We start from the raw sequence: 27,787 nt of genomic DNA on the forward strand, positions 1-27,787 counted from the left end.
CGCCCTCCCCAATTAAGGTGCCACCAACCTCCTGTGGTGGAGATCCATAAAGTCTATTAGCAGCTGCCCAGGCTAGCAGTAGACATACTGTATGGCTGCCCTTCGATGTCGATGATATTGCTCCCAGTAATTATAAGCCATTTGTGGTGTTGTTTTGATGTATTGGTACCTACAGTAGAACTACATACTGTACCTTCAGTAGAGTATCAGTATGTCACTGTGGGTGCACCAGTCTCTCCTTTGTTCATTATGCTGTATCGGCTGGTGCAGACTTTTTGCTAATTGCCACCCCAAGTGTTCTGTGATGCGCAGAGAAGAATAAGACACAATGTGTCCAAATAATATTTGAGTGTTTTGCGCCATGGTAAGACAAGGGGAAATAACGTGTGTGAGCGCGTGTCTGCAGTTTACATGAACGGATATTGACAAAGATGAAACAAGTTGGTGTGTGCCTCTATTTATTAGTCTCCATAAGCAATTCACTGAATAAAGCAAATACTGTTACAGAACAACATTATTATTTTCAAAGCAATCTTGGCAACAAGTTATAGTAACAACTTCATAATAAAAAGACAAAGGTTATTTCCATTTCTTGCAGTTTTTTTTCACTTTAATTATAAAAGAAACAATTGACTCTTCACCAAGCATTGACATGTAAATAAAATGCCCAGTCCAAATAATGTAATTTTGTCAATAATAAATAATACTATAAAATGTACACAAAAAGGTTGAGAATTCACCATAAGATAAAATATAGAAGGGGTAGGGGGATGCGTGGGACAAGTAGCAGTTGTTGGTGCTGTAGGAAGAATGTCTTTTAGCAAAATGTGAGGGTTGGGTTTACAAGTCACAAAAAAAGTTGATCAGCTATACATCAACACAACAAAGTTGTTTTTTTGTCTATTTTCTTTTGTACAAAGTAGGGAGTCTTACTAGCGAGCATCATCGTATGCACTGTGGAGTAGTACACAAGCGAGAGTTAAGGCAGCTTTTCTGTTCACGTTTGAAAAGTGACATGAAAAATGTCATGTTTTTGTTTTGTATTTCTACTCTTTCATAAAGATTTTGAATATGAAGTTATCATTGCATATCTTAGGCTGTTGACCTAGCCTATTTAATTTCATTACATGGGTGCTGAATGTTCTCTTTTATTATTAATCTCTCCGCCATAAAATAGGCAGATGACTTTAACCAAATACAATTGGCTTTCCACTTCATTCCTGTAAGCATTAGCAAGACTGATGATGCTGGCACACAACGATGAAGGTGATATTAAGGTGTGTGTGTGTGTGTTGTTGCCGTTGTGTTCGGTGAGTAGGTCTATGCGTCAGGGCCACTCAAAGGTATGTGGAAGTCTTAGAAGGGGGCTCTGCTAAAAAAATACAAAATTATCATGGTTGTATTTTCAGGCCCACTGTGTTGGCAGCAAAGAATATCTACCCTGACACCTAGTGGTAATTCAAAGCATTACATATGTTTATTTTTAACTGAGACGCACCCAGACAAAGACAGCAATGGTCAGATGATATCAATTCAACACGTGCATGCACACAGACCGGAAAACACATTTCTGCAATCAGACAGAAACCCGACCTGTTTCATTGTCTCAGTTTCAACTGTCTCCCACATCTGTCAAGAACCGTAGACACTACACGTTTCCAGTTTCAAGGCTATATTTGTCGAAGTATCTCTGGTTCACATTACACATGGTGGTGAAAGTGAATGAAGAAATGGAAATGATTCCTCAGAATTTCTGTTTCTTATGTGATCTCTGATTTTGGTTGGAATCATTGAGAATTAGTCTGTACAAAATGTAATTGTTTGAAAATAAATTGCTACTCTTGGAGTGTGCACTATAATGACTACAAAGGCTAGGTGGCCGAGTCTGGAAATATAAGACACATTAAAAATATATATATAAAAAATAATAATAAGCGAGAGACTGAAATTCAAGGCAATGATTACTGTGACACAGAATCTCAGTCTTGGCAGGGGACAGGCAATGCCTAAATGCCTGACTATCAACACATGGCAGATTGTGTTGCAGTGCATACTCAGAGTCAACCGACTCTAATATGAACATTGGCAAACACTACTGTCATCAGCAAGGGAGTCAAGAGAGAGGAGTTAGAACAATACATGGATGGAAAGAGAATGAATATCTAAACTTCATTTTAGTAGGTGTATGTGCGTGTGAAAGAGAAAGTACATCATAGAGCGTGGTGAGTTGTTGCTTTTGACACCTCTGTGTGTGTGTGTGTGTGTGTGTGTGTGTGTGTGTGTAAATGCACGCATGTGTGTGTGTTTGTGTGTAACTCTCCTATTTCTGTAATAAAACATGCAACCCATAGCTCTGGAGTGTGTGTGACATGACATTTCCCATTGGTGTTCAGTGGAAGAGATAAAAGGTTCAGACTCAAAGGAAAAGGGAGAGATGGAAAAAGAAGTTGGCAAGAAGGTGGAGGTTTTGGCAGGAAAGATTGCACATGAAAATTGAAAAAGCTAATTTGATGTTGAAAGAAGTCTATGGGGGAGAAATCGTTTAATCTTTGCACCAAAAGATTTGAAGACATACTAGATATACAAGATAATTAAGCAAATAATTCCTCCATGAAACCATAGCAAACGTAATGACACCAAAACATAGTAAATAAATAGATGGCAAAAATGTTAGTGTCTACTGGCAGTATAAACTCTGATGAAGCAAAATAAACTGACAAAATGTTATAATCCAGACAGATTAACACTGGAAAATTACAAAATGTTATAATCCAGACAGATTAACACTGGAAAATTACAAAATGTTATAATCCAGACAGATTAACACTGGAAAATTACAAAATGTTATAATCCAGACAGATTAACACTGGAAAATTACAAAATGTAGAACAGGATGAAGGACAGGGAAGTGAGATGATTCCCCATATCATAATAAAAGTCCAGGCTGCATCACATCCGGCTGTGATTGGGAGTCCCATAGGGCGCACAATTGGCCCAACGTCGTCCAGGTTTGCCGGGGTAGGCCGTCATTGTAAATAAGAATTAGTTCTTAACTGGCTTGCCTAGTTAAATAAAATATTAAATAACTGTTAAAACAATTTTTTTAGAATGTAAATATGACTATCTATGACAACATGTGTGACTGATTAAAGAATTGTTACATTTTTTTCAGTAGTTTGGCTTGACAAATAGTTTGGACCATTGTTTCCAGAAAATTATCCAAGAATGACAAGCAAATTTGATTGTAAGAGAGAGTCGGCATCACTTGTCAATGGTAAATCCTAGTGCAGCATTACAACCCTGAACACTAGTGATGAAACAATGCTAATGGCTGTGGTCTCAACTCCTGATTGACGCAATCCCTTAGCGGTGTGATGAGCAGCAGTCCTGTTTTTGCTTCCATGATGGAAGTCACTCCATTACCATAACATCAGAGATGTGGCTGAAGATACAGTACATCATTATCATCAATAGCATTAGGATGTGAAAAATGTAAATATATAAATTATGATAAGAATTAGAATTACACATCTGATCCGGTCTGACCAGGGGCTTGCAGAGATGCAAAATGGCCTCCACGATGGCAGAGATTGCACATAGTCCACAGTTGCCCACCATCATTTGCTGGTGAGATCGCTACCCTGTTGTCCACAAATCAGTGAGTGAGGATATACATGAAAATCCTTGTCTTTTATGACCATGAAATTCACTGAAGAGGAGCAGATCAATAGTGCCAAGGTCTCCTTTTATTGTGGAGATATCCCCATTGCTCTACTAGAGAAAGGCTCTGTGGTGGCAGGGGGCCTTGGTATCTCCAGGGATGGAGAGCGCTACAGTCAGAACACAAGGATTTCACCGCTCCTCTTTTTCCTTCTTATTCCTGAACCAACGAGGCTCAGAAAATGTCTCCTTCTGATTGTTACCTTCCATCATGAGATGTCTCTTTTTGGTTACCAGTTAAAAACAAAAGTCCTGTTACTGTCAATGGTGGGATGGGGGTTGGAGGTTAGCATTTTGTACTGGTTGTGATCATGCAAATGGGGGTGGGGTGGGGTGACTTTAGCCTGAATTTCTTGCCACAAGAAAACTCCCCCTTTCACTGTGGGACAGACTGGCTAAAAATGCTACCTTAGGACTCTTCCAGTGAACATAAAACTGCTGGTAAACCTATTGGGTTAGCATTGTGGCTTCTCCAGTCGGAGAGCAGAGATCTGACAGAGCATTTGCTTTGGAAGGGAGACGGGCAGTGTGGGTGGTCTGAGTGGTCAAGATTAGGGTTACATGGCTGGTTGGCTGGGAGAGAGGTTCGTGGAGTGGAGGAGCGGATGGTTGAAGGCTAGTGTAGTCAACAGCTTCAAAAGCGTCCCTCATTCTGTTGGGGAAATACTGCCACCTTTCTGAGCTGAAATGTGAAACAAGAAAGAGGATCCAGAATTAGACATATTAGATCAGACGAAGGGAATCCCCATTCTACAGGTCTATTTTTCAACCAGACGCATCTCTCGCTCAGATCCAGTTGATTTTACTGCTGCATGCTTGACTAAAATAGCATTAGCTTTTTATCAACCCTGACTTCAGAGTATATCTTCCCTGATGCTGGTACATTTCTGTCAGCACCCCTCTCAGATCGGGTCGAAAGCTACAGCGAGGGCAGTAGTGAGAGGGAAACTTTGCAATACATCTATGCAGACAAAAAAGGTCAGTTTATGCTTGATGAGGAAACTTTTATATATATTTAAACAATACGATCAAACATCAGTGCAATTATATACATCATCACATGCTGCAAAGCAGCACAAACACCCTCCACATAGTTAAATCAGACATCTTCATGTTATGAAGACCTTTTTGTGTGACATTTACACAAACAAAGCTGTCATTTCCACACCACCTGTAGTAGGGACATGTACAAGGCAGAGATTATGAGAGGGGGACCTCTTTGGATCCTCAGTAGGGGGCTCCATGAGACCAACCTTTTCTGCCTCATTTGTTCTGATTGCGTATTCGCAGGCACCTCCTCTTTAACGGTGGCTCCAGCTCGGGGCTCCCTGCCGCCAGAGGAGCGCTGATGCTATAGGACACAATGGCTGTCTTGTCGCTGGGCTTTGGCCCGGGCTGGATAACACAGCCAGCCTTGGGCAGCAGCAGTGCATAGGCGTGGTCGTCATCATCGTCTAGATCCATAAGGTCGCAGAAAGCTTCTAGCTTGCCTTCATCAATGCCCCCCTGTGCTGCCTCGTCACTCGGGCCTCTCTTACCTGGTTCCCACTCCGCCACTGCACAGCTGTTCTCCTTCAGGGAATCCCGCTCCAGCTCGCAGTTGGCCGGTTCGCCACCTCCTCCTCTCCGACCAGGGTCAGGCTGAGGTGTGGGTAGCGTGCTCCTGCCGGGACTGTCTGTGGATTGACTGCTGCCGTTTACTATGACATTAAAGGGGGCAGCGAGGTTGCAGGGCTGGGTCTGTGTGGTGCCAGGGTGGTTTGTGAGCTGGGTGAGGTAGGAGTTTTCGTTTGGCTGGGGGGATGGTGATGTGGCCTGGCAACAAGATAGAGAGTTTGGCTTCAGAGAGACACTAATGGCCTCCCTGACCTCCTGGCTCATGTCCTCTAGGCTGCTGTCCCCCTTCCCAGAGACATCAAGAGAGGATGGTCCAGAGGGTGGGGGGCTGGATGAGTCTCCTTCCGGTTCCACCTTCACCTGGACACTGGGCACCACCCGCTGGGTGACCTGCTGCAGCCGCGACCGCTGGCCCAGAGTCAGGTCGATCACTCCCTCGGAGAGGGAGGCTGCGGGGCCACCAGAGAGCGAGAGTCCCAAGGTGGTGGCACTCTCCGGACTCTCAGTCTTCACGGTCAGGTCCACCACGCCAATCCTACTTCTCTCAGAGCCAAAGCGGTCCAGAGTATAGCCAGAAAAGCCCAAGGAGTGCACCCCAGAACTTGAGGGCCCCAACTTCAGTTCCCCTTTGGAGGAACCAGAGTAGAAAGGCTTGGGTTCCGTCAGATCAGTGTTCTCCCCCGATGCACTCGGAATGGGGTCGTTGTTGCTGCTGGGGTTGTCCTTGGAGGTCTTGGGGTTGAAGGGGAAGGGTATGGGTATAGGGATGGGCACGGGCAGGGGCACAATGACAGGGTAAGGGACCAGCAGGGTTGGTGGGGGCACCAGGGGGGCAAGGGAAGGTATACCGAAGTTCATCATGTGCGGCATATGCATGGGCCCGTTTGGCATCATGTTGGAGGTGAAAGGAAAACCAGGTATGTGTAGGCCTGGATAGGGTGGCATCATCCCTGGAGGGTTCCCTCCAAGGTTGGGGTTGTTGGAGGGGTGGTGGTGGGGTGAGAACTGGGGCCTGTGCATAGGGCTGGATGGCGGAGCCAGGGTTCTGGGTGGTGGGGGTGGTGGTCCGATGCCAGGGATCATTGGGTTGGACAGAGGGCTGTTTGGGCCTGGGCGGTGGGGAGGTGGGCGGAGGAACGAAGGGCGCATCTGCTGCATCATCTGATGCTCCATGAAGAAGGGCAGGGGCACAGGCCCCCGGGGCGTCATCACCATGGGGGGGCTGCCCGAGGGGACTCCCATGGGAGGGTGCAGAGAGGGGTGTGGGGGAGGGGGTAAGGTGGGACTCTCGTGGGGTCTGGGTGTGGAGTTTTTGGCGGACGAGAAAGAAGGAGAGCAGACGGTGCCTGTCTCAGAGGGAGAGGCAGCGGTGGAGCTGGAGGGGACTGGCACAGAGGGGTTTGCCCCAGGAGAAGGGGCTTTGCGACGTAAGTCACCCAAAGGTGTGCCCCAGGAATCGGGTGTTAAAAGCTGCAACCCAGTGCTGCTCTCTGACTTGCCCTCCACAGGGCCATGTCCTGGGTTACACAGGCCCCCTGGCAGCGCCGCCTGAGTCTCTTTGTAGAAGATGTCCATCTTGTACTGGTTCAGGCATTTGGCACTGCAGAACTGCAGCCTCCGTTCACCGGCACCAAAGTCCAGGTACTCCTTGGTGTGGCGGATGTGTTTGCACCAGTCACACACCTGTAACACAAAAACAAACACAAGACCAAAGACATCATCAGGTACAATGCACAACAGACACCACACATAAGCAGTTAAAAAGTCAGAAACATTATACACTGAGTATACAAAACATTAGGAACACCTGCTCTTTCCATGACAGACTGACCAGGTGACTCTAGGTGAAAGCTATGATCCCTTATTGATGTCACTTGTTAAATAAATTTCAATCAGTGTAGATGAAGGGAAGGAGAAAGATTAACGAGGGAATTTTTAAGCTTTGAGACAATTGAGACATGCATTGCGTAATTGTGCCATTCAGATGGTGAATGGGCAAGACAAAAGATTTAAGTGCCTTTAAACAGGGTATGGTAATTTCTCCAGGCGCACCGGTTTGAGTGTGTCAAGAGCTGCAACGCTGCTGGGTTTTCACGCTCAACAGTTTCCTGTGTGTACTGTATCAAGAATGGTCCACCACCCAATTGAAATTCAGCCAAATTCGACACAACTGTGGGACGCATTGGAGTCAACACGGGCCAGCATCCCTGTGGAACACCTTTCGACCCCTTGTAGAGTCCATCCCCGACTAATTGAGGCTGTTCTGAGGGCAAAAGGGGGTGGAGCTCAATATTAGAAAGGTATTTGCCCTTTTGCCATGTTGTTACTCTATAACAGGGATGGGCAATTGGTGGCCAGTGGGCTCATGCCCCCTTTTGTAGGTCCACGGACCAATTAGATTAAATTCAAATTCAATACAAAATTGGGGGGGGGGCATTGATCATCAGTTATCATATTAAAAATTGCAAACATTTGCCTCCACCCTATGTCAAAATGTGTAGATTTGCTTTAAAAAAACAATTTAAATCTTCGCTGTCATGAGGGGGGACCAATTAAATGTTTTGCTCGTAAGGTGGGGGGGTATGGATACGCAGAGCTCAGTTTTGGATCGTAATGAAATTACTTGGTCAAATTCTGTTTCGTTACACCAAGTAAATAAAAGTCCATCTGCACTGCACCTGTGCATGTTTGTATCCTCGTTAGGAAAACCCATCTGTATCTTTGTGCAAACCCTTCTATATTTTTGTGCAAACCCATCTGTATTTTTCTTCCACTGCATAACGCTGCATACTCTACCCAAAACCCCCAAAATATGATCGAGTGTGTGTGAGTGAGACAGAGATTTTCATAGCAACTTCATACTGCTATGACCCTTGCGGTGCAAATACTGTCCTACACATGGTAACACCTTGATAAATACAACCTGAGGAAAATCCAGCTTTAAACTGGCTTAAGTGAGTGCAAATCTGGATGGGTGTACGTAAAGCTTTTAAAAGGACAACACTTTCTCCAGACATGTAATTCCCATTTGCACTTGCCATGGGGTTGTCACCTCTTAAACCTCCTCCATAAGGAGGAACCACTCAGATACACATTTAGCCACTGAGCCGCGTGTGACAGTGGCCACAGGCACAGCACATACCAGCCTCAAGTAAAAGGTTTTCCCCAAGGTATGATCATGAGTAGGGGTATGTGATTGTGGTGGGTGAGATGGACAGACTGAGACAGTGAACAAGCTGCCAGTAGGGGGCACAGAAGAGAGACTGACAGCTGGGCGGAGTTCTACATGTTCAGTTGGCTGCTGAGCACCACCTAGGAAGGTGCTATAATGCGTCGCTATTCACTACGGATGTGCAACTTTAGTATGAGTGTTTGGTATATTTTCATTACATAAAAAAGCCTATTTGATTCATGATTGACAGCATTAAAATATCATTTACAGCATTAAAGTGGAATTGACAGCATTAAAATGGAATGGGATCATCCAACCCTACCGCGGGGCCATTACACACATTGGGCAGTGCAGGGGAGCAACTTAGCACAACTCTTCAATACTCTGTGGGATGTCAGGATATTTTTTATTAGCTACAAACATTTCCAAAATGCTCAAAAACACTGAACGTCCAATCATCACGTGGCCGTTCTCATGAGAGTACCTGAAATAATGAACGTGACCCTAGTGAGTGGAAGGCAATGGGTGGGCCAGGGAGATGGGGCACACAACTCACTCTGCCAGCTCAGAGGGACGTGGCAGCGACTCACTGGAGATAATTAAGGCATTAATCAGCTGTCAGACCCCTCAACGACGTCCATCCATCACACACACCCTAATCCCCTTTGCTGAATGCTAATACGTTGTGGGATGCTACTGGAAGACGACTATGATCCTACGCATTCAATCTGTCAGAGATTCACGTATATGCCTGCTGCACTTGAGTCACATGTTGATTAGAACACACGAGCACGCAGACACACGCACGTCATGACAACTTCAGACTTAGAATGGTCATGAAATCTACCCAAAATCAACATCAGCTTTGGAAACCCCCATCATTTGGCTTTCACAGTAACGTGGCACTCGTGTCATCCTCCGCTGAACCCTGGCCTGTTTCATTGATTTGTTCTTCATTTGTCACTCTAGTAGTTTAAGACCTACTGACATACCGACTCAGATCTCTGTTGATAGGATGCCCTGATTCATTCACTCTCCTCTTTTATCTCTCTTTTCCATGGACAAATCAGTCAATAACAATCTTGTCCATAATGGAATTTTAATGTTAAACAGAGATCTCCTCCATCAGCAGATGTCAGTCAACTGTGGGAGAGGCTGTCATGATGTAGACATGACGATCAGACCATCTCTGCAATGCTCTGTTATAGTGGCCAGCATTACAGGGTTAATGTTTCATGTACTGTGTTGGTACTATTACAGGTGAGTGATCCATAGTCACCTTTCAGCGAGCGTTGATATCTGTAGTCTTCTTTTTAAAACTGTCTATTCGATCCCGCTGGAACGCAATGAGCCACAGCAAAAAAAAGTCTGAAAAGTGCTCTGAGAGTTGGGTTCAATGATTGTAAGCCCGGATATTTTAAATTATAAGTGTTGAAATTTTCCTGGGCTAAAAAAGAAGACAGATGGAGAGCACTTAACGAGTTTCTGCACCGTGAGTGAAATTTCACTGTGCATTACCCTGATGGAGTTATTTCTCTCTCTCTCTCTCTCTCTCTCTCTAGTCTCTCCCTCTCCCGCACACAGATGTTTGCAGTTGAATATAATTATGGTCATTTATTTCAACCGTGGCCATCGTAATAGCGGTCGCTCCGGCTCCGTTTAACCATTTGCATTGCTGTAGGCATTTACCTAGCTACCTACCAAGTACACACGGACATCATGGGGCCATTTATTCCTTGATTATCTTTCAAGGACCTGTTACACAATTTCACAGTCTTGTTTCTAGTGCTCTTGAACTGGAATGTACAATTATTAATAATATGGTATGATTAATTAAAGAGTAATTAATAGATCATTATTATGTTGTAATCACTTTGACATGACATTGTTTAAAGTACTTGTAATACTGATTTCTCATTTGTCTAATGAATTTAGTTTTGAAAATCCATCCATCTCGCAAACCGTCTGGTTAAACACTAAGCAGACTGATCAGCAAGGGAACAGAGTGTGATACTGTGTGTGATAGTATGCATTGGAGGAACAATATCTGATGGGAGGACAGTATTATCCTGGACAGTATATTATGGGGGAACAATTTTGATCATGATGAGCTTATGAAGCCTGCAAAAAAAAAGCATGAGTCTATTCCATCACAAATCACTTAAATGAATGAATTGAACCAGATACAATTCAAATATAAAATTGCCATTATTGTAGAGCTAATATTTACATGCGAATCGTATGTCCAATTCAGTTACTGGATTGAAATGTATTGATGTCACCAAGCCCAAAATGGTAATGATCAAATTGGCAGAAAATTCCCAAAAATTTTCTTTGGAGTGAACATAACATCTGAATCTAACACAGTGCAGAATGAAAATGAGAAAATAAAACTATTTGAATGAAAAAAAGTATGTTTTTCACATTAAATCAATAATTTAAATAAAATTTAAAAAAAGTTGACTTAACAGCACATTCTCTAAAAACAAACATCTCTACATTATTAAACACATCAAACAGTCATGAATATCAAAATATGCCATTACATTTCTACAGTTAGCCATCAAAAACTATCTTGTTGTTAAATGTTTTAGTCCTTACAAGCACATCGCTGTTTGTTTTGAAGACAAGCCTGGGCGTATCCTTAGAATAGCTGTGCTGGGGTAATTTCTCACCATGGCCGTCTTCGTCTCTCGCCTGAGGGGAGAAATAACGGCCTCTTTTTACGAACTGACAAAATAAACAGGTGGACAGAAAAGAAAGGAAAACAACATCAAACGTATGAATGGAAAGACACCGACAAAGGTGAAAAGGTGAGCATGCTTTGGGTTGCGGAATCATAAGCAAGTTCTCATTATCATAAATAAAAGCCATGTGGAAAAGTGTGTGTGTGTGTGTGTGTGTGTGTGTGTGTGTGTGTGTGTGTGTGACTATGGTTAAATGTTCACATTGACAGCTGAAGAGATGTTATATTGGCCTTATCATTACGAACTGTGAAAGAGGGGAATTCTAATCTAATGTAACCAGGGAGGCTGGTTAAAAGGCTACATTAATCAGATTTAAAGACTTCCATGGAGAAACAATTATTTAACAATGTCACAAAAATCAAGGTTAAAGGAAACAGGATAAGGGATTTAAAATCCACCAGCACTATTTCGGCACCGTGTAGATACACATTGATAATAATTTAAATGTACCACCCCCCTCCACACACACACACACACACACACACACACACACACACACACACACACCATTGTGTCATTACCCAGTCTCCATTTTGTGCTGTGACCCTCTGGCCCTGTGCCAATTCATTTACATATAGTGCTAATGAGGTGCTGGCACAGTGGATGAGGCATGAGGGTTACACACACACAAACAGAGAGAGTGAGACAGCGAGGGAGAGAGAGAGACAGCGAGGGAGGGAGAGAGAGAGACAGCAAGGGAGAGAGAGTGAGAGACATCAAGGGAGAGAGAGTGAGAGACAGCAAGGGAGAGAGAGTGAGAGACAGCAAGGGAGAGAGAGTGAGAGACAGCAAGGGAGAGAGAAATGACCCAGCATGAAAGTTCAGTCATACAATGGGGACACCATGTCTTTTACTGTGAATCAGGCCCACCACTGTTGTATGAAGAGACTGAGAGCATGAAGGAAAACAGACTACCTGGAGACAAACACAGACACGGGCTAAGAAAGTATCCACCCGCCATGGGTTAAAAATGAGTCCTCCGGAGATCTCAAACCACCTTTTGAAACAACTTCCCATCCCAAAATAATTTTCTAACCATCAGTTACTATTGCAGGGATTATGGGAGATGTCCCACTCTCCACTTTCAAAAGTTACTCTTCCTCAAATTACTTCTTGGCTATTAGACATTTACTTTACGCAAATATTACCACAGTTGGTTCCTCTGAAATATTCAGTGACATGTCTTATTGATGGCCGCACCATGTCAGCTAAATACAGCCGCAGTCCGGCTAAATGGTCTGGTGTAAACATGGGATCACAGTTCCACGCCACTGGTATGTGTGCTCACTGGTGACTCCAATGCCCAGAAGGAGTGCTACAACAGCTGTCGCTGTGAAAAGCTCCATCTGGGCATCTGTGCCTGCCCAGGTGTGTGTGTGTGCGTTTCACCTGCCAAGAGGTGTTTTACAAAAGATACTGACGGGTATACCCTCACAATTGTACACACACATACCCACAACAAGAACAAGACATTCACGGAGATGTCCCATTGCACAAATCCTCACACACATCTAACACAAATGCAACATTTTTCACCCACCTGGGACACCACACATCTTTGGGCCAGCCCCCTCCTTCTGTCCTCTCATTAGATTACCCAGCTAACAGGAAATGTTCCTTGAACATTCTCTTCTTGTTCCCATTTGGTTGTGGGATAACAAGCTTGTTTACGATAGTCAAGTAACTTATGTACTGTAATGCCATTCTAAAAGGGGTCTTCATATCATAGTACAATGTTCCTCGGAAGTCAGTGTTTATTAAGCTGGCTAACGGATAAATAATGAAAATTGCTGATTGTTCCGTCCAAGCCGCGATTTGTAAGGATCATCCACCTTTACTCTAGCTGGGCTAGTTAGACTTTCAGAAGGAGAAAGAGCATGACATGACCATCTCAGTGTAATGCAAGTTCAAGCTCCAGTTTCTTTCTAGAAAAACTCCTCTCAAAGTTACCCTTTCCCTTTTTTTGTATTAAATCACTGTCAGCTATGAAATAATCCCCTCCCTCACTAGGTTCTCCTGCTGCGACAAGGGGGCCTAGACGGAGTCACAATGCTGACAGTTTACACACACACCTCTATTATCCAGTGTGTCTTCTTTGACACTGGATCCAGAAGCTAAAATAAATTGCAGAGTGTGTCAGAGCAGTGCAGGCAACCGCTAGCCGGTGTGTAAAGACTTGTGTCTGTTTGAATTGATGTGACAATACTGTGGTGACGTAAAGAAGCACTCTGCCCCCTCTTGCCTGGAGGGACCTCAGAGAGAAAGACACAAAGTCTCTTGAGGTGTCTGGAAAGATTCCTGAGCCATGAAAAAAAAAGGCGTATTGCAGCGGAAATGAGATGTAAATTACAAGCTAGGGTCTCTTCACTTGGACTTTACCCTCCCTCTCTAGTGCTTTTACATGATGTGAGAGAGCGCGCGTGTGTGTGTGTGTGTGTGTATAAAACATTTTTCACAACATCAGTTTTATTATTCTGTATTCTTGAACGTCTATGTGAAATAAACCAGACTAGTCATTAGCTGAGCTCAAAACTGGATCAAAACTCTTCTACCCCAAGCCACCCTATCATATGTCTAAATGTTGGTATTATTCCTGGTGCACTGGATGGATGGTGTTGTGCAGTGGCAATGGTAGAAACTGAATCCTCCCCACCCGCTCGCCATAAGAGGAGATTGGGTTACGCGGACGAGGCAGCTGTAGATATTTAGCGAAACTCAATGCGTCTCCACTGCCCACCCCTTTGCCATCCTACTGTCCTAGCTCCCCTTTCAGACACACACAGACACAAGACACATTTTCAGCCATGCAATTTTTTGTTGTTGGAAAAACTGGAGGGTTTGTTGTTGTGGCCAACCTTGTGGGTGCATGAAAAAAGAAACATGTGGATATCACTTACACAAATGGCCTGCATGAATGTGAGAGTGTGAGACGTAATATAGAATCTGCACCTCCTCAGCAGACAAGGACTTTCTGTGCTCTAGCCATGTCTGTTTTCCTAATGTGGGAATTCTTGTCCTTGGATAACACTTGACTTTGTTCCTTACTCACTGAAATACAATATCTCTTCTGTTGTGCTTTTGTTTATATATACATACAGTGCCTTGCGAAAGTATTCGGCCCCCTTGAACTTTGCGACCTTTTGCCACATTTCAGGCTTCAAACATAAAGATATAAAACTGTATTTTTTTGTGAAGAATCAACAACAAGTGGGACACAATCATGAAGTGGAATGACATTTATTGGATATTTCAAACTTTTTTAACAAATCAAAAACTGAAAAATTGGGCGTGCAAAATTATTCAGCCCCCTTAAGTTAATACTTTGTAGCGCCACCTTTTGCTGCGATTACAGCTGTAAGTCGCTTGGGGTATGTCTCTATCAGTTTTGCACATCGAGAGACTGACATTTTTTCCCATTCCTCCTTGCAAAACAGCTCGAGCTCAGTGAGGTTGGATGGAGAGCATTTGTGAACAGCAGTTTTCAGTTCTTTCCACAGATTCTCGATTGGATTCAGGTCTGGACTTTGACTTGGCCATTCTAACACCTGGATATGTTTATTTTTGAACCATTCCATTGTAGATTTTGCTTTATGTTTTGGATCATTGTCTTGTTGGAAGACAAATCTCTGTCCCAGTCTCAGGTCTTTTGCAGACTCCATCAGGTTTTCTTCCAGAATGGTCCTGTATTTGGCTCCATCCATCTTCCCATCAATTTTAACCATCTTCCCTGTCCCTGCTGAAGAAAAGCAGGCCCAAACCATGATGCTGCCACCACCATGTTTGACAGTGGGGATGGTGTGTTCAGCTGTGTTGCTTTTACGCCAAACATAACGTTTTGCATTGTTGCCAAAAAGTTCAATTTTGGTTTCATCTGACCAGAGCACCTTCTTCCACATGTTTGGTGTGTCTCCCAGGTTGCTTGTGGCAAACTTTAAACAACACTTTTTATGGATATCTTTAAGAAATGGCTTTCTTCTTGCCACTCTTCCATAAAGGCCAGATTTGTGCAATATACGACTGATTGTTGTCCTATGGACAGAGTCTCCCACCTCAGCTGTAGATCTCTGCAGTTCATCCAGAGTGATCATGGGCCTCTTGGCTGCATCTCTGATCAGTCTTCTGCTTGTATGAGCTGAAAGTTTAGAGGGACGGCCAGGTCTTGGTAGATTTGCAGTGGTCTGATACTCCTTCCATTTCAATATTATCGCTTGCACAGTGCTCCTTGGGATGTTTAAAGCTTGGGAAATCTTTTTGTTTCCAAATCCGGCTTTAAACTTCTTCACAACAGTATCTCGGACCTGCCTGGTGTGTTCCTTGTTCTTCATGATGCTCTCTGCGCTTTTAACGGACCTCTGAGACTATCACAGTGCAGGTGCATTTATACGGAGACTTGATTACACACAGGTGGATTGTATTTATCATCATTAGTCATTTAGGTCAACATTGGATCATTCAGAGATCCTCACTGAACTTCTGGAGAGAGTTTGCTGCACTGAAAGTAAAGGGGCTGAATAATTTTGCACGCCCAATTTTTCAGTTTTTGATTTGTTAAAAAAGTTTGAAATATCCAATAAATGTCGTTCCACTTCATGATTGTGTCCCACTTGTTGTTGATTCTTCACAAAAAAATACAGTTTTATATCTTTATGTTTGAAGCCTGAAATGTGGCAAAAGGTTGCAAAGTTCAAGGGGGCCGAATAATTTCGCAAGGCACTGTACATAAAGTAGTGAGTAAGGAACTTAGATTTTAGAGTGAACTATCACTTTAAGACTAGCAATGCTTAGCAAACGTGTGAAGAAGCACAGCAGGCACAAGGCAACTCATGCTGTGAAAATAGATAGTTTGAACAGGAAAAAAATGGGTTCACGTATCTTGAAAACATTATCATACATATGTGTACTTCCATGTCAACAGCTAGTAGCATACAGAGCTATTCTAAGTGATTATGTTTGGGTGAAAAATGTCCTTCAGACAAACAAGGGAAAAGAATAAAGACATATCATACTTACCCTGTAATTCCTTAAATATCCAAGCTTAGGTATAAGAAAGAAAGCAGAATGTTTAACTTCAGGAATCAGGACAAACACTATTTAACTTAATGACTGTCTGTCTTTGGAAAGACAATATATACTGATCATTGGAACCAATGCATGTTTGAAGGTAAACTGATCTGCATAGGCCATGAGGGTTTAAATTACTGAAACTGTGTTTCTGGATATCCAATGATGAAACCACAGGCCAAGGCTGGATATTGGTTTCATGTTCATCTACTACAATGGGTACTCAGAAGCGAAAGGTCAAAAACTCAGGAGTGAAATATCCAAAGAACCTAAACTTGTGGGCACCTTACCCAGCCAACTACTGTACAAAGCTGAAAGTTGGTCACTACAATTCCTAAGGTTTGACAAGTGTCTTACAGTGTCTTAATCTGAGATATCAGGAATAGTGGATGTAGGGAGGAAGTGATGTATGTCAGTACACATGTATTTATCACATGGTCTTGTGTGCACTTTCATAATTGGTTAAGTAATAAGGCAGGAGTGTTGAGAAGGAGCTTACCTTGTTTCTCTTGAAGTAGGCTCTGCGGCAGGCGGCAAAGCACTTCTCACTGCAGAAGCTCTTTAGCTCAGTGCCCATGTTGAGGGAGTAGCGTTTGACGCCAACCTTCTGACACCATGCGCACATGATCTGGACGTTAGACACATCCTCGTCTGGGGGACCACAAACACATGATCTGGACGTTAGACACATCCTCGTCTGGGGGACCACAAACACATGATCTGGACGTTAGACACATCCTCGTCTGGGGGACCACAAACACATGATCTGGACGTTAGACACATCCTCGTCTGGGGGACCACAAACACATGATCTGGACGTTAGACACATCCTGGTCTGGAGGACCACAAACACATGATCTGGACGTTAGACACATCCTGGTCTGGGGGACCACAAACACATGATCTGGACGTTAGACACATCCTCGTCTGGGGGACCACAAACACATGATCTGGACGTTAGACACATCCTGGTCTGGGGGACCACAAACACATGATCTGGACGTTAGACACATCCTGGTCTGGGGGACCACAAACACATGATCTGGACATTAGACACATCCTCGTCTGGGGGACCACAAACACATGATCTGGAACACCCCAGACAAATTTGCTGGAACTGGGACAAAGCATAATGATAGTCCAACCGTTGGCCCCCACCCCAGACAAATTTGCTGGAACTGGGACAAAGCATAATGATAGTCCAACCGTTGGCCCCCACCCCATAAACTCCGCCTCCTCCCCCCTTCCCCAACCCCCCCAACAATCTGACAGCCACCTGTCAAATCTCATCATGTGAATGATCCCACCAACAATGCATCCTGACCGTATTCCCCTTCCAGGCAAAATAGGACAGTGCTTCTTACCCCAAGGGGTTTTTGCTGCAGTCATGAAGGCAGTACGAGACATTCTAACCAGACAGAGATACCCGAAAGCATGTCTGTGGACAGAAATTGGTTGCCGATTTTACGAAAATGTTTTAGCTGAAGTTTACCTAATTAAATTGCAGAGGGCTTCATTTGAAATTCATTAGAAAATGGAAACTAAACACTATTCAGCCCTCCATGACATCAAATGGGTCTGTCATCTTAAACAACGGCTGCTGGGTAATTGCCATTGGTTTTTAGCCGCTTACTGTAGTACTATGTGGAGAGAGTTCTTCCTGTGAGACTTCCAATAACTTACAATTATCACATTATGACTATGTGTGTGCAAAGGTGAAAAACAATGTGGCCATTAGTGTTTCACCTTCGCTCACCCTTTTATCACACTGTGTTGGGTACTGGAAAGGCTTTTTCCCTCTTGTTAAGCTTAATGGATCTATAGTGCAAATCCTTTTCAAAGTAAAGACTAATTATCAATTAAGGGGAATAGCTCCCAGGAGGCCCAAAGTTAGCACAATGGCCACAGCATGCATATTATATGCTCCTGCTGCATGGTTAATCTTTTCCAGTGAAAAATATAGATTTTTTCCTTTCAAGCAAATATTATTTTAGAAAAGTTAAAAAGTCCAATCGCAACCTTGCAGTATTGAAATAAAATGTATGGCAACAACACACAAGTTGAAGTGTTCATTTGGAAGTATCTCATTATTTCATACAAAAAGGTCACTTGAGGTGGTTTGTTTGCATTCAGATTTTTCTGGCCTTTTTCTCATCTCTCGTTATGCGTTCTCTCAAACAGCTCACGTCTGCTGGGAGAGAGCCTGGTACTGTAATTATGCAGCGCCCATATTAAATACCTCCATCATCCAGTGTACCTGCACCTCAAAGGCCCCTCTGTTGCTCTAGCAGGGCATATGAATAATTCAAAAGGGGTACAAGTCGGGTGTTGAGCTGTTAAAAAGGGACTATACCATCTGTTTTTCCCGCTGTGCATTGCGAGGTTGTGCGAAGCTGTGGGTACTCCTCTAGAGTGATGCCAAGTCACTCTCCTCTCCGTATGCAGGCTGATGAGCCTCTGGAGTCTCATGGCACACTTGTGGTTCAATGAAGCCCTCTGTCTGGCCAGCAGGCCATGTACATTTCCACTGAGAGTTGACTGGGTGATACTGACACTTAAACAGCTGGAGGAGGGGAAGCAGGTTTGTGTGTGCAAGTCTTTATGGAACGTGGGCCCTCATCAGGTGATTGTAAAACCTGACCAAGGATTTGAGCACTGAAATGGAAGTGATTTGTTAAATTTGTATAACACCGTTTTGTATATTTTGTACCAGATTGTTGGTTACATTCAATTGGTCCTTAAAGTGCAAGCTTAAACACATGTCTTATTGTTAGGTGTGTGTGTGTGTGAGAGGTGTTTTACCTGCTGGTGGCTTGATCATGGAGGGTGGGATCAGTGGGACTATGGTCGGCATATTCCCATGCTCCCTGGTGCTGGGTGTGGAGGTGGATGGGGTGGTGGAGGACTCTGTCACTCCATTCCTTGATGTTGATGTAGAGTGGGAGCTATTGACTTGGTTTGGGGAGACATCGCTGTTCTCCCCCGATCCTCCTGGGATTTTTGGCAAAGAGTTTTCTGAGGGAGACAAAAGTCAGAGCGTTGGTCTTTCTTGACTTATTGTATGTAAAGCAATGTAAATGGACATCATTGTTCACTCCAGCAGTACAGCTCTGGAAGATCTGCAGAATAGTTTGTTTCAAACTGTAAACATTGTTTTGGTGTGTACATGAATCCAAACAAATATGCTTTTAACGCAAGATGGGTATCCTTTTTGTTACCCTGGAAACCAGGTTAGCAGCTTTGATTGGATAAGGCCCTATGTTTGTTCAATTACTGACGTGAATCTCTCAAATTTCAATCAAGAGTCACCATGTAGAGATTCCAGAAACACCTGTCTAATCATCAATAGAAAAGCAAAGTGCAGTTTCCTGCTGAAAACAACTACACCATATTGACTGGATGAAACATCTAGAACATGTTTTAATCTGGATAGCCTGACTGAATTGCCTCATCAATCCTGGTGAACTACTGCCAACCGACTGGAACAAACTGGTTGAATCTGTCACGCCCTGGCCATAGATAGGCTTTTATTCTCTATTTTGGGTAGGCCAGGGTGTGACTAGGGTGGGCATTCTAGTTTCTTTATTTCTATGTTTTCTGTTTCTATGTTTTGGCCAGGTATGGTTCCCAATCAGGGACAGCTGTCTATCGTTGTTTCTGATTTGGAATCATACTTAGGCAGCCTTTTTTCCTTTGAATTTTGTGTGTAGTTATCTTTGTTAGTGGCACTATAGCCCTAGTAAGCTTCACGGTCGTTTCTTTGTTTCTTGTTTTGTTGGTGACATTTACATAATAAAGGAAAATGTACGCTCACCACGCTGCACCTTGGTCCGGTCATTTCCACCATGACGCCCGTTACAGAATCAATATTTCCATGTAATTTCAACAAAAAAAATGTATGTGATGACATTGAATCAACGTGGAAAGCTTGGATTTGCAAAAAGTAATCTGCGTAAGGGAATTTCTGATTTTTTTTCACCCAACTTTCACCTAAATCCAATGACATTTCACGATGGATTCACGTTAGTTGACAACTCAAATGTAAATCAAAACTAGACCTTGAAATTATATCTTTGCCCAGTGGGAAGTTGCAGCAGTATCTTCCTCAGCCTTTTCATCACAACATCACTTGTATTACCACTTGTGAAACTTTTTTTTAGCCTCTTCAAAGAATCAACAACTGCACTGTCCAGATAATAACATATTTATCTCCATGGTTATGCTCACCTTTCAGGACAGAGATGTGTTGTACCTCTCCATCTGGGTAGTTCCGTATGTCGATGTTGTCCTGGTCTCTCAGGTCTACCTTGTCATAGCCGTACCAGCCCAGCAGCTCGTTCATTGTGTTCTCTGCAAAACTCTGCAAGACAAGAGACACCATATTGGCCATTAGGGTTAACAAGCATGAACCCTGTTTCACTATTACGTCACAGTGTTATGAGGGGGGCAATAAGGGATAAAAGGGTTTGGTAGCATATGATTATGAAGATGCCCGCCCCCCCCCCCCAAAACACACAAAGGAAATGCAGTATTATATGTTTGCTATATGAAACCAAGCTGCATGTTTTTTTTAAATGGGTCTGCCCAATTTCCTGAACCATAATGCAATAATGTGTAATATGTTCACAGCAGCAAAAGATTCACTAGTGGCAGAACCCTTACCAGACATATGTGCACACGTATCAGGACAACTTGACAGTTGACTTATCCCAGACTGGTGTGATCAAGGCCTCAGTGAATTATGTTTTTACCAGCTCATATTCTAAGTTTTCTTTCATAGCTTCTTACAGTTCATTTCCAAAAGCAATCCACATGAGTTGCATGTAACTTTCCACAAATAGTCTATACTGATCACATTACAAAAATTCCACATTGTCTTATACAGAATTCCCAACCCATCAAACCAGGAGAACTACCACAGATGTATTTTTACTGCACTTCCACTGCAAATCTACACAAGCAGTAACATCCAACCAACCCCACCTCACCTCCTTACATGTAAGGTGCACAATAATGTTCTTCTATTGAGACAAAACTATCCGCCTATCATTCATTAAACCTGAAAATCTCAGTAGCAGCAGAATCGTATGTAGAGAGAGTTTGGTCATCTTTGGAGGTGCTACTGTATGTTCATGTTGTAATTCTAACAGTTCAATTAGCTATCTGTGTTTCAAATTCACAAGATTATATGCTATTAGTGAATGTTAGGCTGTAAAGGAAACATTAACATGGCTGCCATAGAATTATGTGATGTTATGTAAATGGAATAAATACAGATGTTTGGCTGAAATCTCTCTATATATGGCTCAGAGTAGCACTATTGTCTCGCACGGACAAAGGGGCTCACCATGGAGTAGGGTGGGTTGCCATGGAGATCACCCGCCATGCCTGCCCATGGGCGGGCCCGCTCAGCCCGAACCTGATGAGACATTAGTCATTTCATTACATTCCGGCATTGAACTGTCAATCAAATAATACTCAATCAAGCATTTAATTGTCAATTACGGGCTGCCCTGTCAATACCATTGTATCGGGGAGGTAATTTCATTACATGAAAGCATAATCAACGTTAGTTATAACATCAGCTCTGAATCAAAAACTGCAGACATGGAATCAGAAGGCATGAGATACAAGTACAATTCAGAAACAGGCAATCTTTAAGAAACACAAACACTGATATACTTATATCTTAAACCAAGACCAGACTGAAACAATACTAGGCTACCTGCTACACTGCTGTTCATGTACTGTATACCTAATTTATACAAAGTTTATAGTCACAACTATTGTCTAGGGTGGATTCTGCCGCACAACAACTGCTGGGGTTTTGACATGTTACAGAAGAACATTGACTCAATCAGTAAGTGCTTGCTTGACTCACATGTGACTGCATCCCATTACTCAAACAAAATGAAAAGGTGTGAAGCCAGCAACAGTCATCTGTCTCTATCTTCAAGAACGTTTGCCCTCGTCTTTGCTCCCTGTTCCCTCTGTCACCCTGCCACTTCCAGAAAGAGGGAGTGGTAAAGAGAGTGGAACCCAATCTGTATGGCAGGTCATGAAAGCAGCACACAGGCTTGACTCAGGGTGAGGTGGGAGGCAGCGCTATGGTGCAGTCTTGGAGCAGAGTGTCAACTGTCCACTGCAGATGTGCAAACTCTCTGGACTGGACTAAATCTCCTCTATGGTTTCCAATGTATAATTTATCAGGGTGTGTAGGATTTTGTTTCTTCTGCCCAAGACTAATACACCCGATTCAACGAATCATCAACAGAGATCAAGTTATCAATGTATGAGAAAACTCTATTTATACAAAATACCACCATTCAAACCTAATATCAGCTCTGCAAAACACCAACTTGCTGCCACTGTTCAACCCTGGAACAGTCTAAACTTTAGCAGTTTAGAATAATCATATTATTTTGATAGATTAAATCAAAAGCAGTAGTTCCCTTATTTCCTTCAGTTAGCAAGAGGTGCTGCTGGTAAGGGTGAGCAGGGGGAATCCGATACCTTGTGTGCAGAAACCAGAGTAGGTCACAGTACACCATGATAAAATTCCCTAATCCGCATGCCAAGTTTCCTTGAGTGGGCCCTCCTTCAGACTCTCCTGGCCCACACTTTTCCATTCCCTTGTTCATGCTCTCCTCTCTCTCCCACTGCTCCGCTTCCATTTCCTCTACCTTCCTTGACATCTGATCCTGTGCAGACGCTCAGGTTTCAGTTTTTACAGCTTAGGCAGCCTATTGCTGTATACATTCCTTTCTCCCCTGCTCTTAACCTCCACTATCCCCTATCCCACCAAGTACAGCCCCCCTCTCCTCCATTACTTACTGTGGCTTATTTTACCATGGTGCACATTAAAGCGGCACAAGATGAAGGAAACATTGTCAGACTGTTTGGTTTTTCTGAGGTATGATCTCTCACAAGGGCACATTGTGTGGTGGGTTTGTTTGACTGCTTTTTCGAACAGACAAGGGAGAAAATAAATAAATAAAAGTATCAAACGGTTTAAAGTAGCGAACAGGCCTTCAGTCTCTGGTTTAGGGAGAGCGTTATACTGTAGCATGTTTGGCAGAGAATGTTGAAGATAGTGGGTTTTGAGATAAATACTGTATCTTAATCTGAACATTAAACTAGGGCTACTTTGTCATCTGTATCCGCTAGTCTTATTGGTCTTTGTTCAAGCAGTAACAATTTTGTCACACTGACATAAATGGGATACCTACATAATAAATCAGTGTTCATCAAATCCAATGAACACATTCAGGGCCAGATTTGATTTAGTACCAGGTGCAAAGTTTGAACCTTGTTTTTCTAGGGGGAAATTACTGCATCTCAGACAAATAAAGTAAATTGTGATTGTGTGCCCATATGAGTCTTGTTTTAGAACAGTTTGTTGACACGACAGCACATTCTATGGCCACAAACTGTTTAGGAACGCTACTAGTCTCTAATACCATTACCACCTCCTTCATAATCACTTATCTGGATAGCCTGACATAGAACTTCAACTCACAGAAGTCATTGAAAGATATACATTGTGATTAATGTAGAAGAAAGAACCTGTATGCCTGGGTGTATACAGTTGAAGTCGGAAGTTTACATACACTTAGGTTGGAGTCATTAAAACTCGTTTTTCAACCTCTTCACAAATTTCTTGTTAACAGTTTTGGCAAGTCGGTTAGGACATCTACTTTGTGCATACCACAAGTAATTTTTCCAACAGTTGTTTACAGACAGATTATTTCACTTATAATGCACTATATCACAACTCCAGTGGGTCAGAAGTTTACATACACTAAGTTGACAGTGCCTTTAAACAGCTTGGAAGATTCCAGAAAATCATGGCTTTAGAAGCTTCTGATAGGCTAATTGACATAATTTGAGTCAATTGGAGGTGTACCCGTGGATGTATATCAAGGCCTACCTTCAAACTCAGTGCCTCTTTGCTTGACATCATGGGAAAATCAAAAGAAATCAGCCAAGACCTCAGAAAAAAATTATAGACCTCCACAAGTCTCGTTCATCCTCGGGAGAAATTTCCAAACACCTCAAGGTACCACGTTCATCTGTACAAACAATAGTACGCAAGTATAAACACCACGGAACCACGCAGCCGTCATACCGCTCAGGAAGGAGATGCGTTCTGTCTCCTAGAGATGAACGTATTTTGGTGCGAAAAGGGCAAATCAATCCCAGAACAAGAGCAAAGGACCTTGTGAAGATGCTGGAGGAAACAGGTTCAAAAGTATCTATATCCACAGTAAAACAAGTCCTATATCGACATAACCTGAAAGGCCACTCAGCAAGGAAGAAGCCACCGCTCCAAAACTGCCAGAAAAAAGCCAGACTACGGTTTGTACATGGAGACAAAGATTGTACTTTTTGGAGAAGTGTCCTCTGGTCTGATGAAAAAAATCAAAATGTTTGGCTGAAATGACCATCGTTATATTTGGAGGAAAAAGGGGGAGGCTTGCAAGCCAAAGAACACCATCCCAACCGTGAAGCACGGGGGTGGCAGCATCATGTTGTGGGGGTGCTTTGCTGCAGGAGGGACAGGTGCACTTCACAAAACAGATAGCATCATGAGGAATTGTGTGGATATATTGAAGCAACATCTCAAGACATCAGTTAAAGCTTGGTCACAAATGGGTATTTCAAATGGACAATGACTCCAAGCATACTTCCAAAGTTGTGGCAAAATAGCTTAAGGACAACAAAGTCAAGGTTTTGGAGTGGCCATCACAAAGCCCTGACCTCACACCTATAGAAAATGTGTGGGCAGAACTGAAAAAGCATGTGCGAGCAAGGAAGCCTAAAAACCTGACTCTATTACACCATCTCTGTCAGGAGGAATGGTCCAAAATTCACGCAACTTATTGTGGGACGCTTGTGGAAGGCTACCTGAAATGTTTGATCCAAGTTATACATTTTAAAGGCAATGCTACCAAATACTAATTGAGTGTATGTAAACTTCTGACCCACCTGGAATGTGATGAAAGAAATAAAAGCTGAAATAAATATATACTATTATTTCACATTCATAAAAATTGGGTGATCCTAACTGACCAAAGACAGGGAATTTTTACTAGGATTAAAAGTCAGGAATTGTGAAAAACTGAGTTTAAATGTATTTGGCTAAGGTGTATGTAAACATCCGACTTCAACTGCAGCAGCACCTCTGACTTTTGCTGTTGTCTGGCTGCCAACAGATCTAAATTGGAGCTGTGTTCTTCAATGTTGAAGATGAATCATATTGGTTGAACAGGAGACATCCAGGATGCTCTACATATGGTGATAATTATAGATGTGTAACCTTCCACATTTTAAACTAAGCTCATTAACAAGGAGATGGAGCAGAAGATTTGGCAGCTTCAGAGAATGAAAATAATGATTGAGTCATTTTCCAAACAGTGCAGAAAACTTTTGTCTGTCTGTCTGACACATAATTTGATTGATGGAGACAACGAAACAAAATTACATACACAGAATACCATTATGTGCTAGTCAAAATAATTCCCAATTCAAATGCTTTTTGTCCGTAGTATAGCCTGTGTTCTTTCAATTTTAAATAACTGCTGTTTTTCTTTATTTTGCACATGGAACTGCCTACAGATATGCCACTCAGTTTTAACAAATGTAAATAAACCAATAAATAAATGGCATGCATTAGGGCTGAATGTAGCACAATGTGACCAATGTCCCGATGGGGCTATATCTGTCCCCTTTATGGGTCCCAATGCAACGATTAATAAAATGTTAAAATGCTAATATTTAGCATTCCCCAAGAGAAAAAATTGTTTATTTGAAACCCAAGGCCAGTACACACACCTCTTGCACGAGAAGAGACATGATGCACACGGTGTTAGGCTTTCCTGAATATATTTGTTCATAATTCCTCTGAATTAATACATCAAAATAAAAACCAAGCTCTAATAACAGGACCATGTATGACTTTGCTCTGGTAATTATTCTGTATTGGGAATTATTTTTCTCAATCCAGGCATATAATGTGTACAAACAGTGAACACATGATGAAACCCCGAGACAAAGCAGCGATATCGTTAGGTTCTCTGCATGCCATACCCTCTTTTCTCCGCAATTTATTCCAACACAGCTGGAAAATATATTTCTCTCTGCAAAATATTTATATGAATACATGACATGCATGGTTGTACCATCGAGTACGCCGTTACGCTTATACAGTACAGTACAACGCACGATAAACAATGGGCTCTTATCCGGCACCTGTAGACACATCTGGAGTACACGTTTCGGGTCGTCCACAGCAGGACAATACACATCGTTTGGCTTACGTTAAGAATTTGAATTAAGTTTATTTCCTTTCATATATCTAAACAGCCTCCCCATGCGATTTTATTTTAATTGCGTCGCCTACTGTCAGTGTTGTTTCAGCGGGAGCAGAGGTAGTAATAGTAGTAGTGGCACTGTTGACGCCTTGACTGATGCACTGGATTTTCCATTTAGTTTACTCCAATGGAATAATCTAAAGAAAACTCCACAAATGACAATAAATGGGGTCCTAATGATCGATAATATGTTTCCCCATTCATTGACAAAAAGTACATGTAGCCTACTGGTATGTGGAACAACAAAGACGGTGTAGCCTATAGGCTATAATGTATAACGCATGGCAAGAAAATCGACCCTATCGATTTGTATTCGAAATGCGGTGGACATGGGACTAGGTTATGAGTAGGTTTAAGTCATTGCCAAAAATGAATATGACAATTGAACTTGTTGGCTATTCATCCAACAAATTGCAGTTCAATTAATCAAAATGTTTAAAGAGGATGCGCGCTTTACGCATCCACAGAAAATCACGCGCTTTAATGAGCGTTCTGTTTCCATGCGTAATCCTAGGCAAGTGGTCTAATATCGATCACTTACCTTCATTTCTTCGTTGATTTCCCTTTTCACGGGGTGAGCCGGTTTTCTGCTTCTTTTATTTTCGGGGGGTCTGCCCTCTTTTTCCATCTCTGCCATTGTTTATAATAGCTCTGTCAATATTTGCGGTGGTGGATGGCTGGATAAGGCGGGGCTGATTTAAAGTTGCCTAACCGCGAATGTCAAGCTTGGGAACAGCCCGAGTGATGTTGATGATGCTGTTGAGGGCTCGCGATGCCCGGTAAAGTCAGCCATCTTCTGCCCCTATTTTTCCACGGTCTGTGCGCAAATTGGTGTGTGACTGCCTCTGAGTCAAATGAGAGGTTGAGTGAAAAAAAATATCTAGACAGGGGGAGGAGCGTCCACTGTACATAATATGACGTTGCTGATCAGAGGCTGGCTATTGCCATGTTCACGTGCTAGTCGGAATTAGAAAACTCGGAAATGTCCGACTTGCTAATAGGTTGTAGTTCAACCTGGTCTCAGAGCATTTCGTATTATTCTGTATGTAAATTCGAGGCAATCCATTTAGTATAATATGTTACCTTTCGTATGGTAG

General features: G+C 42.8%; 1 protein-coding gene across 8 annotated transcripts; it reads right to left on the reverse strand.

Annotated features, from left to right (window-relative positions):
• Positions 1-441: 441 nt before the first annotated feature.
• Positions 442-27,623, reverse strand: LOC110505686 (sine oculis-binding protein homolog A). 8 transcript variants are annotated; one of them, XM_021585078.2, is made up of 9 exons: positions 27,232-27,617; positions 21,665-21,736; positions 20,545-20,677; positions 19,120-19,332; positions 16,817-16,968; positions 16,267-16,290; positions 11,111-11,206; positions 5,259-7,020; positions 442-4,402 (listed from the first exon to the last, which is right to left on the reverse strand). In XM_021585078.2, exons 1-9 carry the CDS (start codon positions 27,325-27,327, stop codon positions 4,368-4,370), a joined length of 2,583 nt encoding a protein of 860 aa, XP_021440753.2. In that variant the 5' UTR covers positions 27,328-27,617; the 3' UTR covers positions 442-4,367. The 8 variants fall into 8 exon arrangements, with proteins under 8 accessions (XP_021440753.2, XP_021440748.2, XP_036818537.1 ...); XM_021585073.2 differs by having other exon boundaries at positions 4,974-7,020; positions 27,232-27,616; XM_036962642.1 differs by lacking the exon at positions 27,232-27,617 and adding an exon at positions 22,199-22,300 and having other exon boundaries at positions 4,974-7,020.
• Between the last annotated feature and the right edge of the window lie 164 nt (positions 27,624-27,787).

Source organism: Oncorhynchus mykiss, chromosome 25 (assembly GCF_013265735.2).
Source record: "Oncorhynchus mykiss isolate Arlee chromosome 25, USDA_OmykA_1.1, whole genome shotgun sequence".
In the NCBI taxonomy this organism is placed as follows: Eukaryota; Metazoa; Chordata; class Actinopteri; order Salmoniformes; family Salmonidae; genus Oncorhynchus; species Oncorhynchus mykiss.

Excerpts from the sequence above, each read along its gene's own strand:
- LOC110505686 (XM_021585073.2), bottom strand. The coding sequence starts at position 27,327 with ATGGCAGAGATGGAAAAAGAGGGCAGACCCCCCGAAAATAAAAGAAGC. Across the intron at positions 21,737-27,231 it reads AAATCAACGAAGAAATGAAG|GTTCGGGCTGAGCGGGCCCG; the intron begins GTAAGTGATCGA and ends ATGTCTCATCAG. Across the intron at positions 20,678-21,664 it reads GCAACCCACCCTACTCCATG|AGTTTTGCAGAGAACACAAT; the intron begins GTGAGCCCCTTT and ends CTTGTCTTGCAG.